Source organism: Mauremys mutica, chromosome 11 (assembly GCF_020497125.1).
Source record: "Mauremys mutica isolate MM-2020 ecotype Southern chromosome 11, ASM2049712v1, whole genome shotgun sequence".
Classification (NCBI taxonomy): Eukaryota; Metazoa; Chordata; order Testudines; family Geoemydidae; genus Mauremys; species Mauremys mutica.
In genome coordinates this window covers 79,362,109-79,382,607 of record NC_059082.1, presented here as the reverse complement: position 1 = coordinate 79,382,607, position 20,499 = coordinate 79,362,109, and the positions used below count along the sequence as shown (strand labels likewise).

General features: G+C 46.0%; 1 protein-coding gene across 3 annotated transcripts; it reads right to left on the bottom strand.

Moving 5' to 3' along the window:
- Positions 1 to 1,513: 1,513 nt before the first annotated feature.
- DRC3 (dynein regulatory complex subunit 3) lies at positions 1,514 to 20,206 on the bottom strand. Of its 3 annotated transcripts, none has more exons than XM_044978872.1 (13): positions 19,959 to 20,201; positions 19,051 to 19,227; positions 17,285 to 17,401; positions 14,241 to 14,407; positions 13,163 to 13,309; positions 12,701 to 12,820; positions 11,175 to 11,287; positions 8,880 to 9,054; positions 5,845 to 5,976; positions 4,630 to 4,700; positions 3,543 to 3,666; positions 2,073 to 2,204; positions 1,514 to 1,802 (listed from the first exon to the last, which is right to left on the bottom strand). In XM_044978872.1, exons 2-13 carry the CDS (start codon positions 19,208 to 19,210, stop codon positions 1,689 to 1,691), a joined length of 1,572 nt encoding a protein of 523 aa, XP_044834807.1. In that variant the 5' UTR covers positions 19,211 to 19,227; positions 19,959 to 20,201; the 3' UTR covers positions 1,514 to 1,688. The 3 variants fall into 3 exon arrangements, with proteins under 3 accessions (XP_044834807.1, XP_044834808.1, XP_044834809.1); XM_044978873.1 differs by lacking the exon at positions 19,959 to 20,201 and adding an exon at positions 19,621 to 19,876; XM_044978874.1 differs by lacking the exons at positions 1,514 to 1,802; positions 2,073 to 2,204; positions 3,543 to 3,666; positions 4,630 to 4,700 and adding an exon at positions 4,754 to 5,685 and having other exon boundaries at positions 19,959 to 20,206.
- Positions 20,207 to 20,499: the final 293 nt, after the last annotated feature.

Here is a 20,499-nt window from a genome sequence, read left to right as displayed (position 1 = left end):
CAGTGCGTGTGGTCAGTTATTTTATACTTCCCCACCGCACTGTGGGATGTGCGCTGCCTCTCTGCCCAAGAGCGCCCAGCCAGCAGCAGAGCCATCACTGACTGACAGCTGTCTGCTTCCTCGCCCGCAGGCTTCGTCTGTGTCCCTGCCTGAGGATCTCCGTGCTCTGTTGCAGGCACTGGCCTGCCCGCTGAGGACTGGACAGGAGCTCCCCCTTGTTTTTGGACTAATTCTAACTCCCCAACTGTCTGAGGCCCTGATCCTGCAAAGGCTTATGCACATGCTGAACTCGGAGCAAACCCACTGACTTTGGTGGGACTCCTAATGCATAATATGTATTGAGCAGGCACGTATGACTTGTGGGATCAATGCCTATGCCTCACTGACCAGGCCTGTGCTGCAAAGTTCTGATCTACCCTGCCTCTCTCCCCCACGTTCAGGGGTGTTTGGTCCCTGGGCTTTCATTTAGGCCTGTCTCTGAAGAATTCAGACTCTTAAAGGAAAAGAAAATGTCAGCTGGGCAGTTGTTATGGAAACCTCCTATGAGCACGATCACCCCTGGAATCCTCCTTTAGAATCAGCTTTGTTTCCAGTTAACACGTGGGGGAATCAGTAGCGCCAGCACTTTCATGAGTGACCGCAGACTTGGGGCCCCTTCATTTCTGGGTGCCCAACTACCCGTGCAGAGCTTGGCCTTCCAGAGGGGCTGAGCACCCGCAGATCCCATGGGTTTCAGTTGGAGCTACGAGGGCTCAGCTCTGCTGAAAAGCCGGAGCCCATGGCAGCCAGCCAGTGCCGTTTCTGGGGTTAGCAATGACCAGAGGAGAGCCCGCTCTCAAACCAGCCCAAGGGAGGACAGTGTTTTGTCAGCTAAACCAGAGCAACTGCAATCAGCCCATGGGCAGGGCTAGTGCCAGGAAAGGAGGAGTGGATGTCTCGGGGTATTTGTCTCTTTCCCAAACTGTGCACTGCCACATCCGTTCCACAAGCTTGGCTTTCCCTTCTTCCCCCTCTTCAGTGCCCTGCCTCCAGCAAGGAGTCCGAGCTCCCTGCCAAGCAAATGAAGCAGCTGCTGCTGAGCAAGGAGGGAAATTAATGACTCGGCACTGAGCGGCCACAGGTGAGCTTCTGCAGAGCCACTGGTCTCCCTGCTGGTCAGAGGCCACTCTGGGCACGCTGCAGGAAGCTGCCTTAGTGTGGGGCAGAGGAAAGAGGAGGCTACCGGGAGTGCAGAGCCTCAAACCTCAGGCTTGCTGGGCCAGAAACCCATGATTGTTAGGGAGGCAGCGGTTAGTCTGATGGAGAGTGTTCTCTTCCCTGCCACGTGCCAGCTGCTGCATGAGTCCCAGGCTCCTGACACTGCCCGCAGGTGCCAAACCTTCCAGCCATGGCCTGCTGTTGGAGAATCGCAACTCAATCAGGGACCTAGCTGTTTGTGAGCTGGCTTTGATTTGCACCATAAGTCTCAGAGGTCTTCAAAGTGAAATCCTCAGCTCCTCTTCAAGAGCTTTTCCAAACTCAAATGGTATTTTTATTTGCATATGATTTTTTTCGGGGAGGGGCAGTGGGTGACACCCCAGGATGAAACATCCCCGCCAGTGAATATTTACAAGGGGGCTGTCAGAAAGGGTGAGGCGCACCTGTTAGATCACCAAGGCCTGTGTCCTAACCGGGGAGCCACTGTTGGCCTACTCCATCTGCTCCAGGCTTTCCATGTTGTCCAGCTCCTCCTGCAGATGGTCGATGTATTGATTAATCTCTCTCACACGGTTGCGGTTTCTGCTGAGCTCATTCTTGTGAACCTGAGGAGAGTGCGATCAGACAGTGGGTCCTTGGGCTTATTTCAAACCTTCAGTCACCTGCTGTAGCCAAAGGGCCCAGCAGAAAGTTGGGAGATACCTCCCTCAGCCCCTCTGACTTCCTGGCAGTGGCCCCGCTACACTGGCTGGACCCTGGTGCCTCTCTGCCTGCTGCACTAGGAAGCAGCTGTAGGCCAACGTGCTTTCATTGCCTTGCGGCTTGTCTTTTCCCTGAGCAGAGTTTTGCTCCCCAAGCCGCAGGGGTTTCCTTACCTCCTCAATCACCGAAGATGACCAGCTATTGGCTTTGGTGATGATGTCATCTTCTCTGTTATCGATCTTCAGCAGGTGGACATCGTGGGAGGCATTCACTGCGTTGACGATGGTGTCTTTGTCCACAAAAAGCTAGGGAGTGAAATTGACCGAGCGATGGGAGATGGGGATTTCACATATAAAAGCAGCAGGTCTCAGAACTAGATGTGTCACAGTGCAGCACTTGATAGCACCATCAGAGAAGAAAATAAAAGCTCCCTCTGGTACATCTCATGCTTTACCTGTTCAAAGCCCTGTACAAACTTAGCCCCACTATGGCCTTGTGCAAGGACTATTTTACAGATGGGGAAACTGATGCAGCGCAGAAGTAACTCGCCAAAGGCTGCATAGCAAACGAGAGATGGGAGTAAACGCCTAACCCCATGCTCATTTCTCCAGACTCTGCTGCCTTCCAGCATCTGGCAAGCCTATCTTGGCAGCTGTCAGTCCCAGCTCCAAGCCTCTCCCAGCAGGTATGGTAAATGGAAAAGTGCACTCAGAAGAGGTTAACACTGCCACAAACTCCTGCTGTGTTGGAGGGCTTAGAGATCAGCCTGAGAGAGCCATGCTGGCCTAGGAGGGGGCACGACCGGGCCAGTCAGAACAGACACCTCTCCCAGGCAGCTTCCAGCAGCAGAGCTCTGGCCACAACACAAATAGGTCTTCATCCCTGGTGGAAAGCTGCAGTGCCATCACCATCTTCCCTTCCCCATTTCAGCCGAGCTGCCCTTGCAGGCCCAGGGCTGCCATTTTTCTAGCACTACTGCTTTTTGGGTACAGGTGTAAGAAAATTCTGGGCTGTGATTTTTATTGTCAAACATAACGTAACTTTTTAACAAACATGGCAACTTTTTATAATTGCTGCAACTTTGCATGGCGTTATGACCCTGTGCGCCAGCTCATAATGCCACTCACTCAGATTTGGCCTGGCTGCCCTTCCATCATGCTTGCCTTAGAAAGTCAAGGGGAGGGGTGTCACACGGTGTCTCTTCTGTGCCATGGAGGGGAGGCTGAATGCCTTGGAAGAAGTTGCTGGAGCAAGGGTAGTGCTACTTGGGGTGGGGGGAAATACCCAGAGTTTCATCAGGAAACAGGTTGAGGGGAAGCCTGAGACAAGGCTTGTGAGACCCCTAGGGAGTATCTGCCTCATGCCATGCTGATGTCTGACCATGCCAAAACCACAACTTCAACAAACTTCAGCCACAATGTTTGAACCGACAAACCACGACTTCCTTGCAGCCTTATTTGTGGGGAGGTGTGGGGGGTGTGTGAAAGGAAACTACTTCTAGATTTGGCAGAATAATTCAAAACGATATTGGGTTTCTAAAACCCAATCCTGACTGGGAACATGCTGCGCTCCCTTCCTCCTCCCCACTTGGGATCCCTGCTTCCTAGAAGAGCCTAAGCTCCAGACACAACTGGGGGCCTCACCAGTCGAACATCATCTGGCATCTCCTCATCAAACTCGCTCTTGACTATCTTCTCCAGAGTGTTGATTGCGATCTCCAGCAGTTTCTCATGGTGATGATTTTCTAGATCCCGGCATTGAGCCATCGTATGGAAGAAGGTTAAGAAACAAAGAACAGTGGCATTGGAGCGGCCTCTGACAGGCTGGACCTGGTGCTGAACATCAACAGAGAATGACGTTATACGTAAGCAAGCACTGCTAACCCTAAAAGGCGATTCGTCCACCTCCTGTGAAGCAGGTGGCCAGTAAAAACTCTGCTTCCTCGAGTTTGCATTGCAAAGCCCCAAAAGTAATTGAGCTGGCTGGTGGAGAAGGTCCTGGAGTGTTCAAAAGCAATCCCCACTACCCCCATTGTGTTACGTTATCCAGAACTGACACTGGGGGCCGTTGGCACAGGAAGTTCAACGAGGCCTTTGTTTGCATATGCAAAACTCTGAACGTGACAAGTACTTGCACAGGGCCCAGAGTTTTGTGTATATAAAAATCATTTCACCTGCCACTGCAATGCAACCACCTCTGAGGCAGAAGAGGGCAGCTGTTCTGGAGCACACAGCTGCACAACAATCTAGGGCACAAAGAGACAGTACATGAGGAGTTTTAGGTATTTCACCTCTTAAAATGTCAGCAATGCAGAGATATCACACGGTCAGATTTACCAAGAGTTTGCTCAGAAACAGAGGTGGGCTTTCAAAGGCACACAGAGCAGCAAGGAATCTAATTCCCAGTGCTTTCACTGAGAATTAGGTACCTAACTCTGTAATTTCATTACATCCTCATCACTGAGTTGTGTAGCAGTTCCTGACTGGGTTGTCTTGCTCAGAATATGGTAGAGAAGTATTTGAGCGGAGTCTGTATTTCATGAACAGGGAAATGTTTCCTAAGAATTAATCAATCAAAGCCTACAACACATTAATAAGCAACAATCCATTTCCATACAGTGAGTGCTGACTTCTGGGCCTTGCAGTAATGTTGTGAAGTGACGCAACACATTTGCAGCAGGTCAGATTTATACGACACAGAGTTCAGGCCAGTAGACTGCCAAAAGGATATATCCCTTGGACGTTCTCAATAAATGTTGACACCTGGTCGGCAATGTTTCTTTCAAAATCCTTTATTATTTCCTTAACATGGAAAAGAAAAGGAAAAGTTACCAAGTACTCACACACATACAACACAGATCAGAACCAGGGAGGAGTCTAAAATGCAATACACTTTTGATCTGATTCATCAGTTTTATCAGCACCGCTGGGGACTGAAGGTACCTCAGATAAATTAATTAAGCTGAAGCACCAAAAGGCATGTGCTTTTCTGCACTGGTATGCAAATGTCAGGGAAGATTAGATTCAATCCTTTTGGGAAGAGTTGATGGAGCGATGCATTTATAACAGACTCTAGGAAGTTCACTCCATCAAATCACTTCAAACCTTCTATGTACATTATGACTAGAGAACATTTTGTCTCTGATTAGAGCCAGGTGTCAAAGTTTCTCATTTGGTTTATGAGGCTGCAGGCTTCTTGAAGACTTTGCCATCAGGAGCATAACTAACAGCTGCGATTATGAGATATTTTGTTTAAATCCTGGAAGGTGGGTGCTGCTTCTTGCTGCCTCTTTCAAAACCAGAAGATAGTCTCTTAGAGCTTCTGCTTTCCCTAACATCCCTAATCAAAGGTTTAAAACATCCGGTGCCTCAAATAGGACATGTGAAAACCGCCTCTGATATTTCTGCAAAATCTATTGGTAATAATGAAATAAATAAATTAACCCCTCCTACCCGATCTGCTAAGCATCCGGTTTGAACTCTGCTATGAGCTACCATAGTCATGCTCCCAGTGGGGAGCTCAGGAAAGTGGACTAACTTGGGATTGGGGCATGAGTGTAATTTTTCAATCAGCAATGATCCCTTTGAAAGAATTACACCACTAGAACCTTGAAATCCTATACTAGGGAACAGCTTCCACAAAACGGCCCAATAACCTCCCGGATGACCCTTTAGCCAACGCCGATGCCTTCATCCTCAATAGCAGTGCATGAATAGTAAGTGCCGATGCAACATATAAATACACTGGGTCCAATTCTCCGCTGCCTTGCAAGTCATGTACTCGCTCCTGTGCAGAGTGAGAATAAAGCCGGTGTCAGACACTACCCAGAATGATCGAGTTCTATGCTCATTCTGCACAAGTGGGACTACGCAAGGCATAAGGCAACAGAGAAGCAGCCCTAGTGTTTTCTATCTGACGCTTAGCAGATATATCCCCTTGCCTTACCTCTAGCTGGTCAACTGTCTGCATTTCCAGGGTCATAAGTGTGTCTGACAGCTGAGTGATGTCCTCATTGTACCTTACGAGTTTAGAGTCCGCGATCTCAAAATTACTCATGTTTTGAATCACGTCCAACAGCTAAACAGAGAGAGACATACAATATCATTTATGCTCACCATTCCATTGCAATTTAATTAACTGTTATTGTTACATACATGAGAAAAGTTCTGGCTCACGATTGGCTGAAATGAAATGTGATGGCTTGCTAAGTGGCTCTGGTTTACATACTCAGAGGTCAGTAATACCAAGGTGCACTACAATGTTAACCAACAAGATTCCACTGCAGCAAGTTGCGTGAAAAGTCTAATTTGCTTGCCAGTCAGCAAATGGCTTTTTCCCTAGACCTCCTACTTCATCTCACATGTAGAAAGTCCATGTCAAAGGAAAAACTATAAGCCTTCTGAAATTCTTAGAGAGACTTCCAATTACTCCTTATTAAGAAATGCAGGTCTAAATCCTGATCTCTTGGAAGCAAGCAGAATTTTGCCTGACTTCAATGGGCCCAGGATTTTGCACTCAGAAGATATGTAATAGAATATCACAAGTGATGAGTTCTTGTTACAGTGAATGACAGTAAATCTTGCTCTTCAAAGTTAAATACTGACATCAGCCTCACAGCGGTCAACAATCTTAATATTGCTAAGCAATGTATATGCTAAGCAAAGGTTATTTTCAAGAAGTGTCTTTGTAATAAATCTTTCCTACTGAAATCTGAGCGTTAAAAATATATTTTGAAGGAGCCTAATGCACCTCGCAGTTGGAGCCAATAGAAGGGGCTAAAATTAGGCAAGAACCATTGCAGAGGGCTATCTGTAAATCAAACGAGATTATGCAGACACTGTAATGTTAAACAGGGCATTTCTTTATATAAGTAATCAAGCCAGGAGGCCCCAAGCAATTAAAACCGGGCTCCTGTTAGCAACACCTGCTGCTTTAGGGCTTTGGCATAATTCTTTGCTCCTTAACCAGCTTCAGAGCAAGCTGAGCTGTCTTGCAGTTCATATAGACCTGCATGATGGAATTATAGCTAGGCAAATGGAGCCTAGCAATGGTTTATACTTTATCACCTTCTAATCTCCTCCCACCCATTTTTAAACTGGTATTACTAAGCCTGCAAGATCCATTTAGCAGCAATTCTGACTGACTGTGACTCCCTCTCTCACCTTGACCAGCTCACTTAGGTCAGAATTTTTCATACGCCACAAGGTGCCTACATTCAGCACCTAAATTCGTATCTAAGCTTGTAAGCAGGCAGAGGAGTACACAGACATATTGCCTAAAATCCAAACTTACCCACATTTTGAGTGTGGATTTATTGGTAACTCAAATAAAAACACTTTGGGGCTGGGACTTTTTGTTCTGTTTGTACAGTACCTAGCACAATGGGGTTGTGAACATATTCCTAAGTGTTCTCCCCCCCAGCCCCGGATTTCCATTCAACACCTCTGAGGCCTCAACCCCACTTCTACCCTGGCTGGAGTTAAGTCCACTTGCTCATGAGTCAGTGTTAATATACGCTGCGCCTGCACACAGGCTTCAAGCACTTGGTAACAGAATGACTCAGCATCCTGCCACGTTGTTACAAAGCACCTAAATAAAAGCAGCCTGTTTTCAGAGATGCTGAGCACAGGGGATCTCACTGCCGCCAATCATGAGCGGCTTGTTCTATACAGCTGACAAAGCCCTTTACCAGAGTTTAGCCAAGCTGATATTTCCATGGACCTCTAGAAACAATAATAACTGCCCCTCTATTTTACATGGGTAGAAAGGGATGCAGCTAGAAGCTATGACCTTGCCTTCCCCAGTGATGTGGCTGCAGCTCTCTGGAAAGCAGAGCTGGTTGAAAAATGGTATTTGCTGCCAAAATATTCAAAGAAAATGAACTTTTTTTTCTGTTCAAAGTTATTTTGTGGCTTCTTTTTTTTTTACAAAATGAATTGAAACCAAAATGATTTGAATAAATCATTTTTTGCGGTGTCATTGTAGCCATGTTGGTCCCAGGATAAGGAGACAAGGAAGGTGAGGTAATATTTTTTATTGGACCAACTTCTGTTGGTGAGAGAGACAAGCTTCAGAGGTTCCCAGTCGGGAAAAAGAGCTCTGTGTGGCTTGAGAGCTTGTCTCTCTCACCAACTGACGTTAAAAGATATGTCACCCATCTTGTCTCTTGAATAAATAATGATCATCTTGTCAGGTTTTCCCTTTCTTTCTCCTTTTCCAGTGGAGGCACAGTACCTGGGTATGGACCAAAAGGCAAAAATAAAATGAAAACTTCTATAGCTCACTGGTTTTAGCACTGGCCTGCTGAACGCAGGGTTGTGAGTTCAATCATTGAGAGGGGAAATAGTTGGGGATTGGTCCTAATTTGAGCGGGGGATTGGACCAGATAACTTCCTGAGGTCCCTTCGGATTCTATACTAGAATCAAAAACTTTCATTTCAGTTAGTTTCATGAAAATTTTCAAAAGAAACTTTTTTTGTGAACATTGTCATTTTCTTAAAAAAACACCATTTTTTTGTGGAAAAAAATTTCAGTTAAAAATCTTTGACAGCCCTCCTGCCAAGCCTTTAGGAAGAACAATTAACAAGAAGACTTGTCTGTAGTAGGAAAAGACTTGGTGTTATCATTATGTTGAATACACAGAGACAAGGACTGTCATGTTTAAAACCACACCAGCTGGTTGTGCTTTGCCCCAGAGGCCAGATGATGTGATTTTAAACACACCAGCCCTTGTCTATAATGAGTGCTAAGTCATGCTCGACATTATGTTAGTTAACACAATGTCAATCCCTCCAGTGTAGACAAGCCCATAGAAACATATACAGTAAAATCTGGGGCCATATTCTGATTTCCCTTAACCTAGTGTAAACCTGGAGTCATTAAACTGTTCTCAGTGGAGTTACTCCATACATCCCTGAGATCAGACTCTGGCCTCTGATACACAGAAATCATTTCAACAAATAAAAGCTGTAATCAAATACCCCCTGGCTGTCATTTTCAAAATCTAGGATTATTTTTGTGCCTTGCTGTTGACTGTCCTGTATTGCTTCTTGAAGGCACTCGTAGAAGGTTGAGACTTCAGCTTCTCGCTTTTCATGCTCTTTCAGACCATAGGCAAAGAGGTTCTCACAAATTAATACAAATTTACTCTTGTATGTGAAACCAGAGTCAAGGTATATAATCTGTAATAGTTTCAATGAGTCAACCCACTAAGCATGGTTGCATGATAATCAACACTGCTCTATGATGTCCAGCTATTACCAACCTCAACGCGAGGCAAAGCATCTTGACTGATAACTCCACTGAGCTCACTGACAGTTGAGGTGCTGAGCTGAGCATTCACCACCTTGAAGGCTTGGGCCACATCATCGTTTCGCACTGGGGTTTTCCTACCTTAACTGTGTGGAGGGGCAACATGGCGGGCACAAAAGGAAACAACTTGTGCATTTGCCCCTGACTCTTCTCTGCCCTGACCCTGCCTCTCTGCACAGCTGTGAGTACAGTGTTTGTAAAGCTAAAAAATCCTCCTCAAGAGCCAGAGCCCCAAACACACTGATTTGGTAGCACCACAAAGATATTGGCTCTTGGGGAGAGGGGGGAGGGTTGAAAGTTGCTTGGCAATTGAATTGTTTCAAACGTCTGTTATATTTAGTCTCTGATGAACTTTCCTGACAACAGGAAAGTTGAGCGATGATAAGCAAGGGCAAATGTGGAGCCTTGCCAATGTTCCATTAATCTGAGCTAGAAAAGGAATGATAAAATGATCTGCTTTTTTGATCATTGTCCAGGATCGGTGGTTAGAAAAATGTACTAGCCGTGAATGTGTTTGTACTGGTCCTACAGGGTTAGTGTTTCTAACTGGCAGATTTTGAGTTTATAAGATCAAAAGCTTGTTTCTCTGACCAATGGAAGTTGGTCTGTAGTGGGGTGGTTACCCGCTCCGGCCCTGACAGGGTTAAGGCCAGCCCTGGGAGAGGACTGGGGCTGTAAGGAAAAGCCCAGGCTGCTTAGGAAAGCAGGCACAGCTGGGACCATGCCCCAAGCACAGCACAACAGGTCCTTATAAAAGGCTGCTAGGTTGGAGCTAGAGTAGCTCTCTCTCTGGTCTTGGAGGGAGTAGGGCCTGGCTGTCTGTAGCAAAGGTACTAGGAGTGAAGCAGGGATGGGGAAATGTCAGAGGAGCTCCAAGCTGGCAAACCCCCAGGTTGCAGGGCCTGGTCCTAGGCCCACCCCTGAGGTACTGGGTGGTAGAGGAAGACAGCAGGTCCTACCCCCTTGCCTGTGATGACTGGCTCTTATACTGCAGTCTGCCCCAGGGAGCAGGGGCTCATTGCTGACTGGCAGTAGCCCCTGGCTGAGGCAAGGTGGGGTTTGGGGGTCCCTGGGGAGGGGAGACCCTGAGAGGGAGGGGTTACTCCCAGGGGGCAGCACCCCAGATAAAAGGGTACCGGAGTCCAGGAGGGACATGGGGGCCGAGCGGTAGTTGGACACCAATCTGCAGAGGGTGCTCTAATAGCTGGAGAGCTAATTCCCTGAGATAACCAGCAGGAGGCGCTGCAGGGGTGAGTCTCACACGCTTACATGGTCCAATAAAAGATATTACCTTATCCACCTTGTCTCTCTAACATCCTGGGACTGACATGGCTACCACAACACTGCATATAACTGGCAGGTTGTGAGATATTTGACTAGAATAATCCTGAGTATTCTTACTATGCCCTACCACTTGAACTGAAACATGATTTTAGCAATTGCTATCTCACATTCTGCTGCAGATGTAAATGAAATCACTACGCCATCTGAAAGGTTGGATGCATTCTCGGCTTTAAGAGACTGTAAATGCCCTGATTTCTAGAGGTTCAGAAGGCATTGGCTTTTATTAGCAAGTCTGATTCAAGTAGAGAAAAAGCAAGATGGTAATCAGAATGATGTGATTGTAAAACTCTGAAATCTCATGACCTGTCAGTATTGGAAGCAAGCTTTTTATACAAATGGGATTTCCTAATTTGGGGTTTCCAGTTTGCCAGTGGGACAAAGCATTTGTTTATAGCCCTTGTGTTTCATGAAATATCCGACCTTAAAACTGTCAGTGGTCTCATGGGCTAGCAGTACTTTTAAGGCACTGGTCCAAGACTGAATACAGCAAGTCTCCAATCTCAGATCAATATAGCTTTCAGTTCTGCATAAAAAGAACAGATGAAGAGTCCCTGTTGATGCACATCCTTGTGAGCTGAAGTCATCAGCTTTTATCATTAGATTTTCTAACAGAAGGATATGTCTCCAGCAAGTCAGACATTCCAGGGAGGTAAGCCAGCTTGGCAGCTTCTGTATCTTCTGCGTACATACTCTCAAATAAGAAGGGTCCATTCAGGTACTCGACGTAAGCAGCCTTTGGAGAGAATCAGTACAATATTTAAAAAAAAAAAAAAAAGCACCAACTTGCTGCAGAACTAAAGTAACACCTTGCTTCTTCTTGCAAAGTGCTAAGGAAGGTTCAGTCAGGCTGAATGGCCCATTGAAATCAATGGCACCTAATAATGTCAGCCCAGATCCTCAAAGATATTTAACTCTCCAGTTCTGAATGACGGGTGCCTCCCGCTGTGGAATGTGAATCTCCTAACAATGGACCAGATCATTACTACTATATAGTGGGGGGAGGTTTTTGGCTTTCCAGGGAAAACACTATACAATCATTGATAAGTCCGCTACCGGAATTAGACAGTGGCTCTTTCACCAAACAATGTGACAGAGCAGTTCAACTCCGCTTTGTGGTCCTGCGATGTGATATCTAAGGTATTCAGGCATAAACGGGACGGATTTTGTGAGGCCCTATGCAAAGGAAGACATGAAGGGCCCCATGCAGGTCCCTCAGCATCTATGACTTTTCCTCCTTGACCCCATCTCCATGTATTCGGCACTCCTCCACGTCAATCTTAATGCACAGGGATCTATGACTGTTTTTTTAGGGATCTATGTCATTGTGGAGGAGGCACAGGCCTCCAACAGCCACCCCGTGGAGGTGCTCCTCTGATCGCTATCTGCTCCTTGCTCTGCCCACGTGCTTAGAGGCGGGAGCAACGCTGATGTCAAGCAGAGTGCGTGGAACAAGCAAGTGGCATGGAAACAAACCTGCAGCACTCCCATATAGCCAGCAGATCATTGGAGGCAGGAGAGCAACACGCAGACAGCCTGAGGGTAGCTGAGGGCACCACTCTGCTCTATCCCATTCTCACTGCATATCTTGACAGTTTCCCCACTGTGATCTTGCAATCACTCGTAAGATTAAATTAACACGGCAATGTTATCCAGCCACTAAGTCTGAAGGGGGGAAAATCGCTGCACTGTGAATAATGCTAACAGCTCCATCAGATCTGATATTGTGTTAATCTCGCATCAGGCTGACAAGAAACCAAAGTATGATTTAGTCTGGAGCTTCCCTAGGTCCGTCATGTAGGTTTAGTTGTTCAGCCCAATGAATTATGTTCCTCCATATCATGCGTATGACATATAGGGTGACCAGATGTCCTGATTTTTTAGGGACAGTCCCGATTTTTGGGTCTTTTTCTTATATAGGCTCCTATTACCCCGTCCCAATTTTTCACATTTGCTGTCTGGTCACCCTAATGACATAGCAGCTTCTGTTTTCATTCAAAAGGTGAGATTTACAGACCCAGAGATTCACACTGACCTTATTTTTATCTCAATCAATGTTAACCTCCCGTTAAATCTTCTAACAGATAAAAGAGAAGCCGTTTGGTTTCTTTGCAGTGTGGTAACATACAGTCAGCTCCAGAACACATACCTTGTGGTGCTCCAACTCTTTCTGCTTAGCCTGCTCTTCCACCAGCTTAGCCAGGGCCTGTGCTTCACCTTGCTTTAGCTCATCAATGACGTACTGATATTTGATGTCTGCAAGTTCTCGCTGGGAAATACACACAAAGAAAACATTTGGGTTAGATTACCCTGCCTCCTAATAAATCTGGGTCAGATACAGCTCTCTGTGTAACGTACATCCAGACTGCTGTTGCTTTCCTATGTTAGGTGTCATCTACATCCTCTGCATGTTAAAAATACAGCCCATGGGCACATTTCTGATGGCTCTTATTTGTCTAGGTAGTATTTCAGAAAGAAAGCAACTGAGAAAAGAGTTACTCTAACCCTTTGAATGCTGATGTATTCCCAGAGTGCCAACACGATGAATGCTTTGGAAAGTGTGTGGCTAGTCTCCAAATGGTTAAATAAAGGGGAAGATGGAAGTACTTACTGTGTTCTCATCCACAAGCCTGAAGTCCAAGTACACCAGATCTGGAAGGTGAGCGGCAATGAACATTGAATATTGTTCATTTTCACAGACAGGGTTCCCAGTGAGATTCAATGTGCGTAGGTTTTTAAACTTCCTGAGGTAGACCACCTATGCCAAAAGAAAGGAGCTGCTGCATTCCCGCCCATCATCGGAACAACAAGCAGCAATGCCTTGACATTCGTGACATTTAGCATCTCCGTCCTAGCTCAGGACCTTGCTCACATCTCCATCCTTCGGAGAGAGTTGGCACAACACATTGGACTGACTGTCGAAGCACAGTTGCAGATTTAAAGCAGTGGCTTCTAACACAGTGTTGAATCATTTTATTTGAGAAAGAAACTGCTTTCTATATGGTTCTTATACATACAGTACAACTCTTATTGTGGGCACACAATCTGTGGGCCTGGCAATGTGTCCTTTATATGGATGGATTATAAGCTCCCAGGGGTCTCAGACTAGTAAAACTGCCCTCCATAAAGGCCCAAGCAGAAAAATCAAAGCACCCAAAATAAATCTCTGCCTCTGTTTTCTATTCACATAAGCTATTTCCACTTTTTCTGGAGTCAACAGGAGTTTTGCCATTGATTTCAATAGTAGCATGATCTGGCCCAATGAGTGAATAATCCAAAAATGGGAAAGGTAGCTGAAATAGGTATTTCCTACTTGAATATCTTACTAGAACCTTACTGCAGACTATACAGAAAGTGAGACTTTGAAGGGGAAGTCACTCCTCTAAAAAGATGTTCAGATTGAGTGAGAGGCAGAGACTATGTATGAGGGTGCGTGGATATATACAGATGGATAATGGATATATACGGGGATGGATGAATGATGGGTATATATCGTGAGGCATGAATGGATGGATAATAGGCATATATTGGGAGAAAGGGATGGATGAATAATGGATATATTTGGGGAGAAAGGGATGGATGGACAACGGGTATATATGGGGATGGAAGGAGGGGAAGACGGATATATGGATAGATAATTGGTGTGTATAGGGATAGATAGATAAGGAAGGAAACAATGGGAGTCTTACATTTTCCAAAGCAGTTAGATTATTGTTTCCTATAGAGAAGACCTGTAGTTCTTGTAGAGTGTCCAGATTCTCAATCTTAGATATTCTATTATTATAGAGGCTCAAATCCTGCAGTTTAACTAGAGCTTCCAGACCTTCAATGACTTCAATATTGTTGAAGGACAAATCTAGGGAAAAAAATTAAAGTCAAGAAGTTTTTACAAGCAAATTGTTTATCTTCAACTAAACATCATTGCTTGGGGCCTGCAGTTCAGTTTGTATCTTGCATCTAGCATATCTAGTAATTGTTTTCCCTGGCAGTGATCAGTATTCCCGATGAAGCCCTAAGAAAGGCTTTCCTCTTTACTCTCAAGGCTCTGCATAAAATCACCACTCTTTTGGCAAAGAAGGAATAGATGCAACTTTTTCTACCACTTGTTCATGTAACTCTTAAATCAGACAGAGGAGTCACTGAAGTCCTCCTCTGCCCAGAGGCTGTGTGCACGTCCAGCACACGACTCCTACCTTTTAGTGACACAGGGAGCAAGAGATGTAGAGACTAAATCCACCGACATCTCTTGTATGGAAGTGCATAGCACAGGGGAAGGGGGTAGGAAATGCCTAAAGAGATGCAATTTACAAGAAAATTTCTGCAACAAATTTGATAGCACCAGCTAGCTTTCTTTCCCTTAGACAGCTGCCTGCATCACAAAACCATCACCCTAGGGGTGATGCACCCTAGGCCAACTCCTGCTCTCAGTTCATGCAACCCCAATGAAATCAGTGGAGATACACCAGGGAAGAGTTTGTCCATTGTGGCTATTTGACTCATGGATACTTTCACTCATCTTATTCTTCAAGAACATCCCATTCAGCACCTAAACTTATATAAAGATCTAGTGTAAAAATTTCAAACGTGTATAAGTGATTTAGGAGCCTACTCATAGGCACCAACTTCTACTTGTGCCGGTGGGTGCTTGACTCCCCTCTGCTCCCTGCCCCGCCCTGACTCCACCCCTGCCCCTTCCCACCCTGCCCCCATTCCAACCCCTTCCCCAAAGTCCCCGCCCCAACTCTGCCCCCTCCCTGCCCCTATTCCGACTCCTTCCCCAAATCCCCATCCCAGCCCCGCCTCCTCCCTTGAGTGCATCACATCCCCACTCCTCCACCTCCCTCCCGGTGCTTGCTGCCGCCAAACAGCCAGCCAGCCCCGGAGCACCCACAGAGTCGGCGCCTATGAGCCTACTTCCCATTTTCAACAGACTTAGGAGCCTACATCCTATTGACTTTCAGTGAGACTTTGGCTCCGAAGTGCCTGAATCACTTTTGAAATTGGGACTTAGGCTCCTAAGTCAGTTATTCACTTTTGAAAATGACATCCTAAGATGAGACTTTCCAAGCCAGAAGATCGACAGGCAGCTTTGAAAATCAGTCTCCCCTAAAAATTTTTTCTTAAATATATATTTTAAATACTTTAATTTTTTTTTTATGATATTCATGTCCTCTGACATTTGACAATTAAATTGAGGGGCACTTCAGACAGCTGACTGTATCCCTGGGGAATCTCCCCCTGAGCAGTGTTTGAGACGGGGCATAACATCCTGTTTTCATTGTGGAGCTGCAGATGGTGAGAGATGCTTTTGTTCGCAGTAGAACTGAGCTCCACTGTGTTCAAGTTCCAGCTTCTTAGAGCCGCACGATGGCATCATCAGGATGGGTTTTGTTTTATTTCAAATAGGTCGATATGCCCAAAATAACGCTCTCTTTGGAAACTGATTCCTGATACTAGTAAAGCAGCTAGATCATAAATGGAAGCTAGAGTTGTAGGACTCTACTGGCAGACTCAGAATAGTGGCCAGAGAAGGATAAATCTCTCTCTCTTAAGAGTTTACTCTGTATATCTTAATTACTTGGATGCTACCAAACATAACAGGCATATCTGGCAAAATGCCCCCTACCACGATATCAGATTTATCAGGTGCATCCTCCTGAACATATCAGCAAATGACTGAGTCTGGGGTAGCAGCAATGAAGGTGGTCCAAACCTCTCCTCACAGTGTCCCACCCTGGAGTGTGCATTCAGGCAGAACACCCCTTGATTTACTTCAGTGGGTCTTTGCCTGAACAAGGACTGAGTAAGCAGGACTGGGCTGGGGGCCAAACTCCAGCTTCACCCTGGTGTACCACCACTGAAATCAATGCAGTAGTGAAGTCTGGCGTGGGCTTGCCTGAGGCAGTGGAGCGTCTCGCACCGTGAGCTCGCCTAGTCTTACAGCAGTCACGTTAATATTTGACTCCAAATGGCCCGCTCTGGGGCCTTACATTCCACTAAGTACAAAACAGGCTTTTGTTGGCTCAAACAAAGGCGCAGTCAGGGTTCAGCCAGGCTTCTTGGGTTAAGCCAGACAGACCTTCTTCTTCCTCTGTCCCAGCATCACTCAGAACTAATCCCTGGAAGCAGCCAGCCCTTTTTATCCTGCCTGCTGGGCCCTGATTGGTTTCTAGCTGCTCCCAGTCTTTCTGGCTGCTGGAGGTCTGATTTTCACTGGTTCCACCCATAGCTGATCCCAAGTGGCCTTTCTTGGCAGCTCCTGGAGGTCTAAACTCTGTGCTTTTTTTCCCAGAAGGACACTTTCTCTGGGCAGGGTGCACCAAGGTCGCAGGGTCTCCCTCTGGGGACAACAAATACCTGGTACATCCCATCATATTCTATCACCCTTCCCCGTGCTAGCATAGGGTGATTGTTGCCAGTATCTCCTTCCAAACACTGTTACAGTGGAATTTAAAATCTTGCGTAGGCATTTCAAAGTACAATTCTATTTCATTCTAGAAGTGCAGCATACTCAATCTACAGACACCAATTTCATTTCAACTATCAAGCAAAATACATTTAACATATAGTAAAAGCTGAGCCATCAACTGACAGTACCGCTGCCTTTTTCCAGTTATGACATGGACCTGAATCTGATCTCACTTACACCAGTGTAGCTCCACTGATTTTAATGGAATTACTCCTGATTTACACCAGTGCAAAGTGAAGCCAGCCTTATACCCCTAACTCTTACCAAGCCAGATTAGATGGACGAGACTATCCAATGCCTCTATCTTCTCAATGATGTTGTTGTCTAGCTGCAGTTTAGTCAGATTCACAAACTGCCATAGGTTATCAATCTTCAGGATATCTAAACACACACACAAAAAATACCGCAGTTCACCCATACCAGACTTTAGCTGCAACACACACTATATTGTACTAATGACACATGCCCAATATTACCTCTTTGAGCAGATTATGATGGTGCACTGGTGTGTGAAGAGCACCGTGGAGACTGCTGAAAGGTCCTTAGGCTAGATGAGGGTTTAGATTGAAACAGCTGGGATAACCTCATTGTCTTGCACCACTGCCCACTGCTAATCAGTACTGCCAGGAAGTCATTGAGGGGATGCTGACTGCAACACTGCAGACAAGAGTGGCTTTATGGATTCACTACAAGAAGGTCTTGACCTTCACTTTGATTTCTAACTTAAAGAGTGAGGCTTGGAATGAGACAGTACTTTCCTCTGAAGTTGCAGGCTACTGGTGGGTAGTAGCTAATTGTAAACAGCTACCCTATCACATTATAAAGTTACCCCACATTCTGTAATGCTCTCCACCTGCTGAGGTTATGGAATCATTGCATGAGAACAAGGTGGAACTACTATGAGAATTACAACGCAATTTTTATGCATCATATAGTCTTCTGTCTGGAGTGAAAACAAGCGTTATTGCATTTTGATTCTTGGAGAAAATTAGACACTTGAGGGCAGGCTGATATGGATTATAGCAAAACACTGGGGTCATGGTGATGGAATGCATAGGAAATTCTCATTTTCCCTTCTCTTTATACGAGTGGGAGTTGAGATAAAAAATAGGAGTAGAAATACAGAAGAGGAAAACAACACAAAAAACACATTTTGACCTCAGACAAACACGGCATGATTTTTTTTTAACATTACGTATGCAACCGCATCTGAAAAATGTGCAAACTGTACACTCCACTTGCAAGCAAATGCATGCACAAATCAGGAAATGGTGTGTGCAAATGACCAGAAGTCATCATTTGCACACACCGTTACCTCATTGGCATGCACACAATCACAATAACTGCATGAACAAATTAAGGGTACATTTTGCCCATCAATTTATTTTAATTTTTGAGTATTAATTTCCTGCTAATTTGACAGTGCTAGGGACCGAATTCCTATATCAACACTGTAATGGGGCACACTACTCCACACCACTTCTGGAATGTACCTAGACCTGTAATGGGAAGGGCAAGTGGGTAGTTCAGTCTCCTTCACAAATTAAATCCTTGGCCTCTTTGCTGAGCCCTTCAACAAAGCTGTCAATCAGTACCAATGGTGGTGCTGGGATATTATTTTAATATAGATGCTCGTCCACTCTGAACTGGACTGTGTCCACCATAAGCTACTCAAGTGCCATCAGATGAGGACAACTTGTGGTCACCAGAAGATTGGATTTGGCTTGGCCTACCACAACAGGGCCAAGCTTGGTTGTTGCCATTTTGGTGCCACCATGAGATAAATGTTAAATCGTAATAGTAATAATTAATAATAACAGAGTTGAGAAGCTTTATAGCCCATTCCCATTCAGCTAAGCCATCCAGCTCCTAATATTGTAACTTTCATATGGTTACAGCTAAAAATGTAAATTTAGTCACTTACTGTTTACATGACAAATTCCAGGCTAGTCACAATTATTTAATGGCCAATTTGTCACTTCAAACATACTACTATTATCCTTTAATGAACAAAAAAATCTGGTACTTACTTCTGAAATCAAGCTGTAGCTCTGTAACATCTTTGTAATCAATGCCTTCCCTTTTGGCAAGCTGTCCTAATTCCTCTTGGGGCCCTTGCTCTTCCACAGCTTTCTGAAGCATCTTTTCATCAATCACATTTGGCTCTATGGTATCATATAACCGACTCATTTTCACACGAAACAGGCCTTCAAGAGCAGAACAAACAGTATCCCATAGTTACCTTTTTCAATGTGTTCACTGAACTGCACGCAGTATACAAAGAAACAATAGCACAGTGGGATAGTTAGAGAGCCCAATCCTGCACCACTCAACTCTGACTTATTCGATTTTACTAAACAGCTACCCCGTGCAGGGCCAGAAGATTTTCAAACTCATGGGCCCGATCCAGACACCATGTAGAAAACCTGCACTGAGTTTAAGGAGAAATTTCCATGCAGAAGAACTGCAGCTTTGGGCACAATGAGTCATTCCACAAACATCAAGGAGCAGTTGCCACAGAGTTCCAAAGGAGCAGAAGGGGGCCCATCCCACTACAAGGATCTGCGAGTTAAATGCACCCTAGTGGAGAGGGCACGTACCAGGCTCTATGTTGGGTCTCCACACGGGGGTGAATGTCACCTCCTAATAAGACTAGATGTACCAGTCAAGAGATGGGATAATGTGCATGTGAGAATGACCGGTAACAGGTTTCTAAACTTTAAACACTCATCTGACGCTGCAAATTCTGGCATCGCTCAGACTGTGTGTGTGTGTGGGGGGGGGATTTACACACATGAGTGAGACGACCACACAGCCACCTGCCCAAGTGCCACCCATTCTGCCCTGCAACCACCCACTCACTGGCCGCCCAGCCTGTCCCGCAGCCACCTACCCATTCAGGCTGCCCCCACCCACAGCCACCTGCCCGCCTACCCACCCAGCCAGCCCCTGCTGTCTCCCTAGAAGCTCGGCCAGCCGCGGGGCCAGGCGATGATCCAGGCAGCCCGAGCCCCAAGGTGCCCTGCAGGGGGAGGGCGCAGAAGCTGACGAAGTGATCCCCGGGCAGCCGGACACCCAGCCCCAGTGACAGCGGAGGGCCCGCCAGCTTGTCCCACACCATGGGCACTAGGGCTCGCTGCTAAGGAAGCCTGCGCGGTTGCTAAGCAGAGTCATGTGATCTCAGGCGCAGGGTGACCTCAGACGCTCTCTCCGTCACGTGACAGACCGCGTCTGCCAATCGCGGCTCCGTTCGGGGGTGACTTAGAAAAGCGGGTCTGAAGCTTTGACACCAATCAGAACGCAAAGAAGCAGAGTCGGCCAATCAGAACCGGTTCTAGATATAGAAGGGGTGGAGCTTCCGCGACTGGTGTGGCCGTTGCCCAATAGAATTGGAGGCTTAGTGGAGGATTGTCCAATGGCGGGTATCGGTATAGGAGGTTCCACCCCCCCACCACTCAGTCAACGTGTTGGGGGGGGTG